The sequence below is a fragment of the Python bivittatus genome, unplaced genomic scaffold (assembly GCF_059951505.1).
Source record: "Python bivittatus isolate LINGU-HERP-01145 unplaced genomic scaffold, Pbiv_v1 ctg000080_np1212, whole genome shotgun sequence".
Classification (NCBI taxonomy): domain Eukaryota; kingdom Metazoa; phylum Chordata; class Lepidosauria; order Squamata; family Pythonidae; genus Python; species Python bivittatus.
In genome coordinates, this window is record NW_028277035.1 from 67,294,664 (window position 1) to 67,306,924 (window position 12,261).

General features: G+C 37.3%; 1 protein-coding gene across 3 annotated transcripts in view; it reads right to left on the reverse strand.

The window, feature by feature from the left end:
- Positions 1–5,216: 5,216 nt before the first annotated feature.
- The window catches only part of IFT122 (intraflagellar transport 122), a 68,329-nt gene continuing 61,284 nt past the window's right edge, over positions 5,217–12,261 (reverse strand). For all 3 annotated transcript variants that reach the window (XM_088134302.1, XM_007423261.3, XM_088134303.1), the window contains 5 exons: positions 10,453–10,564; positions 9,881–10,009; positions 8,952–9,031; positions 7,243–7,407; positions 5,217–5,788 (listed from right to left, as the gene is read on the reverse strand). In XM_088134302.1, the coding sequence (XP_087990428.1) occupies positions 5,702–5,788; positions 7,243–7,407; positions 8,952–9,031; positions 9,881–10,009; positions 10,453–10,564 (573 nt within the window). In that variant the 3' untranslated portion in view covers positions 5,217–5,701. The remainder of the gene's footprint in view (positions 5,789–7,242; positions 7,408–8,951; positions 9,032–9,880; positions 10,010–10,452; positions 10,565–12,261) is intronic.

Consider the following 12,261-nt stretch of genomic DNA (forward strand, 5'->3'; position numbering starts at 1 on the left):
TAATCTTTGTAGATATAGACACATCCCGGCATCTGAATAATTTTTCCAAAGCCTTCATTGCTACGGTACCAAATGCTAGTCTGCAGCATATTTCTTGACTGCTGTTCTTTTACTGTTGTTGTTGGGGCTGGTTCCTTCAAGTGAGTTTTTGATTCCTGGTTACTGCCTGGACTATCCCTGCAGTTTTTTTGGCAAAGTTTTTCAGAAGTGGTTTGCCCTTGCCTTCTTCCTAGGGCTGAGAGAGAGTGATTGGCCCAAGATCATCCAGCTGGCTTTGTGCCCAAGGCAGGACTAGAACTCACAGTCTCCCAGTTTCTAGCCTGATGTCTTAACCACTGCACCAAACTGGTTATTAAATTTACTATTGATAGTCAGTCGCAAAAAGCAGAAATTATTTCCTTTTCATTCTCTTAATAGTATATTCTAAGGCTGCTTGCTGTATCTGCTGTCATTAGTTTGGTCTTCTTTATATTTAATCAGTCATATTTTTCCATTGTGCTCCTTGACTTTATTACTAGAGCTTGCAGATCATATGCATTTTCTGCAATCAGTGTGGTGTCATCAGAGTAGTGCAAGTTATGGAAGTTTCTTCCTCCAGTTTTAAAACAATGGTAATCTTCTTCCAATCGAGTATCTCTCAATATACAGTATATTCAGCATAGAGGTTGAATAACTAAGGAGAAAGCCTTGACTCATTCCTTTGCTGACCTGGAAGCCTGTTTGCCATATTCTGTCCAGACTGCGGCTTCTTGTCCTATGTATGGGTTTCTCATGAGGACAATGAGATGTTTTGGGATTCCTATTTTCCGAAGAACATTCCACTGCTTGATATTGGTTGACATAATCAAAGGTTTTTCTACAATCAATGAAGCACATACTGACCTCTTTCTGGTACTCTACATTTCTCAATTATTCAGTGCACATCAGTGGTAATGTCTCATGTTCCTCAGACTTTTCTAGAACCATTTTGAACACCTGGCATCTCCCTTTCCATATACTGCAAGGCTCTAGTCTACATTGGATAATCCTAAGCATTATTTTGCTAATGTGTGAAATTAAGAATACTGTGCAATAATTTGCACACTCTGATAAGTCTCTTTTATTTGGTATGGTACATAGACTGACCCAATCCATCACATTTGCTATCATAGTTTGGTTAGAATCTTTACTGATTCTTCTTCAGTTGCTTCCATATTTCTGTTAGATATTTCATCAATTCCTATAGCCTTGAGACTTGGTGATGACTGGTGTGCTGATCTAGTGTCATCTTCTAGTACTAGAGATTCTTGTAAATAGGGAATATCTTCCAGAATATCTTGGATGTTGACATCCCATCTGTAGAGAATTTCAGTATATTCCTTCCAACTTTGTTTGATTTTCTTTGAATCAGTCATTATCTGTCCATTAGTGTGATTTAGCATTCCAGTTGAAGTTGGAACCTCATTCTGAGTTTGGAGATCTTTTGAAAAACTTTCCTTTTCCCCCCCTTATCTGCTTCCATCTTCAATGTCTTTACAGATGTCATTGTAATGCTGCTTCTTGTCTCTTCTGACAGCTCTCTGAAATTCTTTGTTAATCCTTCCTGAGGTCTTTGTTTTTCTTGGCTTTGGCTTTCCTTCCCTTCAATTTCCACCATCTGTTCGACATCTGGTTTGCTTTCTTCTGTTTTTTAATCTTGGCAGTCTCTTTTCATATTCATCCTTAATAATAACTTCGAATTCATTCCATAGTTCCTCTGGTTCCTATCAGTGAGATTCAGGACTTCAAAGCAATTCCTGATGTTCTCCTTGAAAATGGCTTGTTCAAGATCAATATTGTGAAAACTGGCTTGCATTGTTCTGCTTTAGTTTGACTTGGAACTTACACAAGAGCAATTCATGATTCTTATCATTTCCAAATTTGTCGTTCAAGTCTCCAACCACAAACAGCACTTCTTGCTTGCTTGTTCTGTCAATTTCAGATTGTACTTGACTATAAAATCCATCAACTTCCTTTTCTTCTGCATCTGAATTTGTAGCATAAACTTCAAAAGTCATCATATTAAAGGCTTGCCTGTGAGATCTAAATGCTATGACTCAGTCATTGGCTGCATTGGGCCCAAGTACTGTCTTTGCTGTGTCCTTCCTATGAAAGAAGTGCTGTGCCTTCTTTGTTTTTTGGGCCCTGAGTAATAAACCATATGATTTTCTGCCTGGAAGTGTTCAATTCCAATCCATTTCAATTAGCTGATGCCTAAGATGCCAATGTTTAATCAGTTCATTTCCTTTTTCACTCTGTTGAACATTCCCAAGTTCATGCTGCTTATGTTCCACATTTCCATTGTAATTCTGTATTTCTAACTTCAGATGTTCTTTTCCTGTGTAACAGCAGCAGCTAAATATCCAGAAGGCTTTAATCTATCTAAGCCATAAACACTATTAATACTCTGAAAGATCCTCAGCTCTTTCTCAGTAGCATGTTAAGTGAGAGCTGAGCTCAGAGACCCATCATCTGGCACTATATCATCAATCATTTTACCTTGTCTGTTCATGTGGGTTCTTTTTTCAATAAACGCAGGAGTGATTTACCATTGCCTGCTCCTGTGCAGTATGAACTGATGCTTTTGCCATCATCATTGAAGTGATCATCTGCCTCCAGCATCTTTCTATATGGCTGCTGCCTGATATAAGTGCCTGTTTGCTTTAGCTGACAGCTGGGATGACCTTCGTGCCTTGGATGACCCTGCTAGGGATATATATTCTTGACATACACTCCCAGGCTTCTTCGCTTATCCCTCAGGAACACCCCCCTCGCCACCATAGCGAGGTAGCATAGCAGGACTTGAGGGGGATATAGATATAGATACAGATACTTTACATTTATTTTATCACATTAGTGTGAGCACATAGATATGCTATTTGCTTCACTTTCCCGGAACGGTTGCCAGAGAACTTCTCTCCCTAGAGATTGGGGGCCAAAACAGTTGCTGAAGTGCAGACCTCTTCCAGCTGATACACAGCTTAAAGCAGAACCATGCTCTGTCCTAAGAGGAGTGCTCAAACTCAGGCTTCATCCAGACTGAAACAGGATTAGGTCATGGAAGGCTGAGGGAGGGTAAAAGAGTGCCCTTTGTTTTTATAGCATTAAGCTGTTGCCCCCCCCCCACACACACACACACACTGTGGGATGAAAAAACAGGTAAGTGAAAATCTGAAAAATGATGAACAGTGGAACTCCTTCATCTTAATACTCATCCTCATGTGTAATTTTGTTTGCAAGCCTGTAATGAAACAACCAACTACCAAGTGTCTCTGATAATCAGGTAGATTGAGTTGGTTAGTTGGTTAGCTAGCTAGTTAGTTAAGGTGTCACTGAGTTGGGTTCAGTTCCTGGTGACTGCATCCTCACTACCTTGACCCGTCTCCAGTAATATCCTGCAGCTCTTCCAAAGACAATCCAGTAATCTCTTTGATCCCATCAATCCACCTTATCTGTTGCCTTCCCCTTCTTCCACTTCCCTCAACCTTGCCAAGCATAATCATTCCAGTCCATTATCCACTCACGTCACATGACCAATGTAGTTAGTTTCTGTGTGCTGATCATCACCTCACGGGAGCAGTATTTATCTGATGCAAGATTGACTGGTTCTTTTTGCAACACATGATACTTTTTTTGCCTCCAAATCAGTAATTCGTAGGCATCTTTTTTTCTCTTGCTCTGTCAATATCCAGCTGTATACCACTGGAAAGTTAATCCCCTTAACTAATCTTCGTTGTCATTGAAATGTCCTTATCCATCATGATCTTGGCGAAGTTTGTCATTGCCTTTCTCCTCTGTATTTCTCTGGTACACTATATATTGGACACTATACACTTTATATTTGAATCCAAGAAAACAAAGGCATTACCTTCACTAAGCATGCAAGACAACATAAACTTTATTCTTAAATAGTTTGCATTAAGATTTTTCTCTTTCAATTTTACTTCTTATAATAAGCCCATCTAAGTCTTCTTTACTTTCACTTAATGACGTGGTATTGTTTGCATAGCTCAAACTGTTACGGTTTCGTCCTCCAATTTTGATTCCAGCTGTCATCTCTTCCACTCCTTCCATTTGTATAATATATTCGCTGTGTAAACTAAACAGATGTGGAGACAATATACATCTTTGTTTCACTGCCTTCCATATTCTGAACCATTCTCCAAATTTATTTTTTACCATATTTTTTGTCCATTGTAAAGATTTCTTTGAAGAATAATCAGGTATTCTGGAATGCCCATTAGCTTTAAAGCGTTCCATATTCTGCAAGATCTAAACAGTCAAAGGCCTTGCAATTACCAATGAAGCAAAGATAAACCTGCTTTCCTGTATTGTGCTGCTCTTTCCATCATCCAACTTTCATTATCTATCTGCTTTCACATCCCTCTGCCTTTTCTAAACCCTGCTTGTTTTGGATTTTATTTCTCTATGTATGGCTGTAGTCTTCTTTTTAAGACTTTAAATAAAAACATTGTTTGCATGACAAATTAGTGCAATCATATGGTAATTAGACACATTCTCTTTCATCTTCCTTTTTTGGTATAGCTACAGTATATGCTTGGATATTTTTCCATTTCTAGGCCATTTGACTCTGCAATTGCCATGGAACTAAACTTTACTTTTTTGAAGTATGTTCCTTTTTTGAGGGAGAAGTACATGTTTAAAAATCTATAATAATCAGTCCATCTTTTAAACTCTTTATATATCAGATTTCAAGCTTTCTAGATAATAATTAGGAGGGAATACAGCACATCTTTTTATGTTAGAGAGAAAGAGAAATTTCACATAGCATATGTTTCTAATTTTCTTAATATTTTAAAATTACACATAGACCAAAGTTCATAATGTTAAAGTATTTAAGTATTTTCAGATTTTTCTAGTAATTAATGTACATGGCCATATGTCAGATCTTCTGGTCTTGTAGACAGAGCCTAACAGTGTTGATACGCTGAGTCACCCATTGGTGCTTTAGATTCTTATATTTTATGTGACTCATTACAACAGCATTTTTAAGAATGCTAAACTTTTAAGAAGCTTAGTCACTTCTTAAAAAATCAAGATTCTGAAAAAGTAATATTCTTCAACTAAAATGATTTACTCAAAATTGTGGATGCCCACTTCCATAACAGTAATTAAGACACAGATTGAAATAAAATGTTCAAAAGAAAGAGCACATTTAAAAAAAATGACATATTTTATTGGGAATAGTAATAGAAATCTAATATTATAAGCCAATTTAGAACTAATTCCAACCATTAAAATCCAGCATCTTTTTCTTAAAGCAGAATTTCACCCTAGAGGATATTGTTCCATTTGTGACAAACTGACAGACTTTCATCAAAATGTCAAGAATACATCGAAGCTTGTTAAAATATCTCCATGCAGCCCTTCTTTCTCATTTTGTAAATTGACAAGGCATACAGCATCCTACAAATTCTACTATACAGTATATACTAATGTATATACATACATTTCTTTGGGGGCAAAACAAAACTTGGCATTTAGTGTTTTCATTCACAATGAATAGAAAAGTATATTTTTTTCTTCATATATAATTTTCTTTCTGAACATCCACCCACTCTTAAAAAAAAACACAGACTATCAAAAAATTCTAATGAACTTAGAAATGCTTCAGAGTCCCAACAGCAGAACTGCTCTCTGCCAAATTGTCTTGTTTCCTTTATTAGCAGGATTCATCTATTTTTCTCCGACAGTATGGGCAACAATTATGCTGGAGCACCAGGAGTTCATAATCTTCTGAATGAAACATCTGTAAATGAGAGTTGCAAGGTGGACTCAATAGATTTAACAGTGTAGTGAGAAAGTGAGTAGATGGGATTATCTAAAGACAATTTCTGATGCTTCCTTGCAGTGCATTATCACCGTATATACCCTGCTGCATACCGAGCATCGCAGGCTTATTCCTTTGCACACTCTCTCCTGCCAGCATAGCCCTTCTGTTCTTTCCATGGGATAAATATCCTCTGTGCCAGAGGATAAGTGGGTATGAAATAAAAATAGCAACATACTGGAACCCATGAAAAAATATGTCAATATCTTGGGATATTACATTGCCAATTTTAAAATGGTAAGATTTCAAAAAAAGAGAAAAAAAGAATGAATTTAAAATGTACAATGAGTAAAATGTGGAGTTATTTGCAAATGTAACTATATTGCACTTGGATTTTATCACAACTGAGATATGATTCCTACTATGGAAGGAACAGTCTTTCTAGAACTATTGGTTCTGAATGGGTCCTTTTACTTTTATGCTGCAAACATTAAATCTCTGCCAAGAAATGTGACAGAATTTCCACACCTCTTTATATTCAAAACCTTTGATCCTTCTATTTACAAACATTTTCCTCTGTATATGAGTACGTGTATATAGCTGAAGTTATACTGGCCTAGTACATCTAATGAAATAGGCTTTAGACCAGAAAATGTACACTACATCGGCTATTCTTTAAGGCATTGTGGCATTTTCGGCTGCTTCTGCTACAAGCATACTAACACAATCACCCCTCTTGAAACAATAACTCTATAATTTCATGAATAACTTGCCTTTGTACAAAAGTGATTTTTAAAAAAATATCAATACACAGTTGCTATCCTCCATGAATAAATGGCAGTACTTGAGATGTCTTCAGTACAAATTCTCAAGCATATTACAAAACTTTCCCTTAAAAGATTAAAACCTTTGCAAGCCATGCATGTAAAAAAAAAAAAAAAAAAGACAAATGTGCAAGATTGCTGCCTACAGTCTAGTTGCCTTTTTTAACCAGTAAGTGTCCTGCATCCTTCTGCTGTTTATCCACAGAAGTTACTCCTACATATTAAGTGCTCTGTCCTTCGGAAGGAACTAAGCCATTTACTATCTGTATACTGTACCCTCACCAAATAGTCAAAAAAAGAGGGAAGAAATCACCAAAGAGAAGTGTAATTATTCTTCTCCTCTTTAGCTCAAATAACAGACTCATCAGCTGCCTTTCAGCAGCTGCTTCACTTCATTTTGCAAAATGCTCTGCAGTGATCATGTGCCTGTTACTTTTTTCTCATGGGCAGCAGAAAATTTATCTTAAAACATTACATTCTTTTCCCAAGGGCATTTTTCAGTTTTAGCCAGCAAATCTACCCCCTCCAAATCCCCACTATTTATATTCAAGAATTTTTTTTTACAGATGCTCCCTCTTCCCTACCCACCCACCCCAATATTACTCGTACCTGAAAGCAGAAAGAGCACATGGTAATGGGATTGTCTGGAAGGAGGGACCGGAAGTACTGCCATTGTAATGGTTTTGACCAGCGTTTAATCAGCACATCTCTCCTGCTCATTGATTTGAGAATTGCACGGTTCACTATGACAGGAACAAATTCAGAACCCCCTTGCTGCAGGAAAAGAATGATTGAAGAAAGAAAAAAATGCTTGAGATTGGTAGGCCATTAAAATGATAAAAAATGTTTCAGGAAATATGTATGGATTATTATTTTTGATTTTAATTTGCATATATTGAGGCTGTATTTACACTGAGCTATCAGTTCCTATTCAGTTCTGTATTTAGCTCTGGAACTATTCCTAGTTTGAAGAGCTTGCACGTGTCCTATTGCAATGAAATCTGGAAAGCTCTGAAGATGGGGTGTTAGATTCCCTTTCAGCTTAGTCATCTTCTACCCCAGAAGAAATCTGTTCTGTCATCTATGATAAATAATTGGAATATGCCCGCTGCATTTGTCATGACACAACTTTTAAGGGTTACGGATGTATAATACAAGAAAAACAACACAATTTTTCATTTCCTTTAGGAGATGGGAGATGACTGGAGCACCAGAGAGACTAAACTGAGCCCAAGCATTGCACATGCACATCAGACAGTCACACAGCTATTACACTACCGTTCTATGGTGCCACCATTTTTAGATAGTGCTTTTCTATCCCTCCACAAAGCTCTTACCTCCCCCCAGGCTTTCGTGCAGTTCTAGGGCTCCCCTTTATGGACCACACTTCATTTTGAAAGTGACTGACATACATTTTCTAATTAGAAACAGAAGCCTTATAATCACTGTTACTCATCATTTAGAACTTGAAAATGTTATTACCCTCTATAAGTGCTATTCAGAGAGCCCTTCGCTTAAGGTTCAGCTGCAACTACATCTTTATGTAGACAGACGACAGTAAACTGACAAATGTAAAGTTGGTGTCAGATCCCCATGAAATACCCCAAAACTTTGCCCATCTATGGAGATGGCAAATTATTATGTCTCAGAGTCATCCAGCCATCATAAGAAATAGTAAAATCAATGGTAATAGTACTTTTTACACTTAATTTTTCTATAGCTACAATTAAAACTGGTTAAACATGTATGTTCTACAAATGTTAAAAACACATTCCTTCCTAGTATAACTTCTTAGCCCACCCTATTTTTCTAAAAAACAGTAATATATGTTTGCCTGCAGGATATCCAGCTGCTTCTTTAGCTCTTTACTCATCTTAAAAGTTGATTTAATTTAAAGATAAATAGGATAAGGATTTCATAAATAAGCCATGAGATAAACACTGATCATCATAGCAGACATGAATACCATCTCCTCATTAATGAATTTTAGGTTATTTTTACAATGTGGCATACAACCTATTTCAAACTGCCTGGTTTGAGCACTGTGATTCAGCCAAACAAGCAACTATATAAGCCGTTCCTGTCAGATGTATCAAGGGAATTAAAAAAGGTCAGACAAATCAAAACAACATTCATATTCTATGGGAGTGAGTTGGTAGAAAAGTATAAAATATTTATTTATGAAATGGAATGATGGTATGAAAACCACATTTGCTGTAGAAAATCCCTTAGGTCTACCTTTCTGTAACTAATGAGCAGCTCAAAGAAAACAATTGAATGAAGAGACAGTTCAGGAAAAACAAGAAATTGCTTACAACCTCAAAACTCAGTTTTGCTGTAAATGGATCATCTTCCTCAATCTCATCAACTTTATAAAGAAGTCTCATTGTTTGCACACCTAGAAGCATGTGTTAGGGAGAAAACAAGTTCTAAAAGATATATTATACAATAGAAATTCTATGATCTTCCAGCACTAGTTTCAACTTTTCCTTATCTCCAGTGGAGAAAAACTATGAATGTACATTTTATTTTCATAATTCCTGATATAGTGATTTGTTTGCAAATGTGAACATCTGTAGAAGAAAGACAAAGGTTAGTGGGACAGCAGGGAGCCCCTGCAAGGGAGAAGGTGATTAGAAGGAGTGGCAACTAACATTCTGGTAAATCAGTGCTTTACAACTGCTTATGTCCCTCATGGCAGGTATTTTGTGAATGGGGAAGACCTCCACCCCCAGTCTTTTCACAACAGCACTTCAAGACTTGTTCTGAAAAACCCCAAAATCCCATCAACCCAAAAACATGGGAAGCAGCAAAAGGAACCTAAAAACTGTTACTCCCAACTTTTCTGCCCTTAAACATTATTTTTATTCTTTGCACCCTAGGTTGTTTTCTGTATATAGCTGCATATTGAGTCCTCTAAAAAAACAGGTCTCTAGCTCTTTGGCTCCATGCCTTTATAATGCAGCCAGACTTCAGTAGAGAATGCAGGACTTAACCCGTAATAATGATTAGAATTGGAATATTACCAACCATGATGACTTTCAAAGGAAATCCAAGCTGCTTCTCCTAGGCTGCAGAATGGAGCTTTGAAAAAATAAAACTATTTTTCCTCAAATAATTGTTATACTTAATATTTTTATGTGCTTAGTAAAAAAAAATAATAAAAAGAATTATATACAGTAGCATTACTACAGATTTGTCAGAACAACATGCTTTTCCTAAGTAACTTGTAGGAGTGGAAGGATACTGTCACTCATCTGCTCTTGCCATTCACTGCCTCTCTTGTTTAGTCTGGGTACTTCCAGATCAATCAGAGCAACAGCTTCTTCATCGGTTATTCCATCTTCTAAGTAGAACTCAACCAGATGCAAGACATCTGAAATGGATGCAAGAGAAAAAAGAGGGGAACGATTATTTCTCAGAACAGCTGCAAAGCCCATGACATCCGTTCTAGAAATAAACAGAACACTTCTGCACATACACTTAAAACACACACAAAATGCAAACAAATAAAACAAAATCCAACTATTTTGAAATCATACATACACTCCTCCCATGTACAAGATACCAAAAGCCATTCAAGTTCTGGTTTTTTGGAAGTAGGATGGAGCCTGGCTCTGAGGAGAATATAGCAGTTCTTTAAAGAGCACCATTAAGGTGTGGTCAGATTAATCAATGCAGTAGTAGACTTCTTTCTGCAAATATCATTAGAATCAGTACTAAATGGGAAGGCAAGGTTTGCTAGGCACCAAACTATGAATCCCATTCAAAAAATGTAGAGATGTAATATTGTAGAGAAAATAAAATATTCCAACGCACCATAAGAGGAAGCAGCAAAGACAAAAGGTTGCCTGCAATTAATGCAGACATTCCCCAGGTTGTTCAGTAAGGGGTTGTGGGTAGAACACCTGTAACATAAAGGCACCAGCTCCTGCAAAGAAACACAGAGAGGCAAAGTCACTGCAGACCAGCCAGCACAATCTAAACATTTGAATTGGATCCAAGGAATTCTTTGAACACTCCTTGGCTTCCAGCCCCTTATCCTGTTTTCAAGAAGCCAGTCTAAAAAGATCAAGGATCTTCCAACAGTGGCTGGCAATGCAGGACCTATAATCAGAAGGAGGATATCCAACAAACCTGATGCAAGTAGAAAGCAAGATTCTAGCCAATCCGGCAAGTTATATGATCAGTACAGAAATAAATGTAAGTCACCATTTCTTTGGGTGAACCAGCACATCAAAACTTATGAAGGGAGGAAAGCACCTAAAATAACACATATCTATTGCCTTAAAAATGCCTTTTAAAATTACGAATATCTTATTTGGATTCTATAAAGCATTAAAAGTCATACAGTCTGAGGACCTCTAGAAGTGTTTTCCAGGCCCAGATAGCAACTACCAATACAAGCTCAGAAATGTGTACATTATGTACAAGGATTTTCTCAGTCAATAGAATTGTGGAAAACACAGCAGACCAATAATTCATTCTCTTGATGCTTCAGACCCAAGCTGTTTAAGCCACAGTTAGTTTAGTTTCAACATTTAGAGTGGCATTTTAAAGTTATTTATTTATTACACTTGTCACTGCCCATCTCTCTACAGAGTGACTCTGGGCAGTTAGTCTTTAACTCTAGTTAAAACTATTGTGTGTGGGGGGGGGGGGGTAGTCTTAACCAGCACAGCAACTGGAGAATGGATGAGAGATAATAAGCTGAAAGTAAATCCAGATAAGACAGAGGTGTTGCTGCTACACAGGAAATGGTGTTACACTCCAGCAAGAAATCAGGTTTGCAGATTGAGGATGTTTATTGATCCTCAGGTGTCACTGGAGTCGCATGTAGCAGCTGTAGTGAGGACACCTAGTCATAATTATGATTGGCAAGCCAGCTGCAACCCTTCCTGAGCCAATCAGATTTGGCAATGGTTAGTCACACCTCTTGACTAGGGCAATGGGCTTACCCTTGAAGAGTGCCCAGAAGCTGCTGCTGGTGAAAATAGGCTGTTAACCAGTACAAGGTATAGAAATCACATGACGCCTGCACTGAAAGATTTGCATTGGCTGCCAACTGCTTACGAAGGCACAATATAAGTTATAGGTATTGACCTTTAAAGACCTAAATGGCTTCGGGCCCAAATATTTAAATGACTGACTCTCCCATTACAAACCAGTCCAATTGTTAAATTCAGCAGAAGAGACTTTCTTGAAAATGCCTTTGCTGTCCAAGGCTCATCTTTCTGGGCTGCAAGAAGGCCTGCATTGCTCCCAGTCAATGGGATATACTCCCTCAGGAGTTGCACTTGGCCCCCACTCTCTCAGTGGTTATGAAATTGGTAAAAATGCAACTTCTCAACTGTAAGATGATTTTAGTATTAAATGTTATTGTTAATTTTAATCTTGTGTTTTTAGCTTTTTGTATCCTATTTTTATTTAATTTTTGTTAAACAAAAACTGAGTGCTCCCTAGAGCAGAAAGGCAGGGTATAAAGCAAATACAAATAAACATTATGCTCCTCTTCCTACTTTTCTTTTATAGCAGTGTAATTATATCAGCATAGGCCTAGACATAAAAAAGGGAAGTTGGGACCTTTAAACTCCCATCATCTTTTAGAACAGGACTGTCTGAGATATT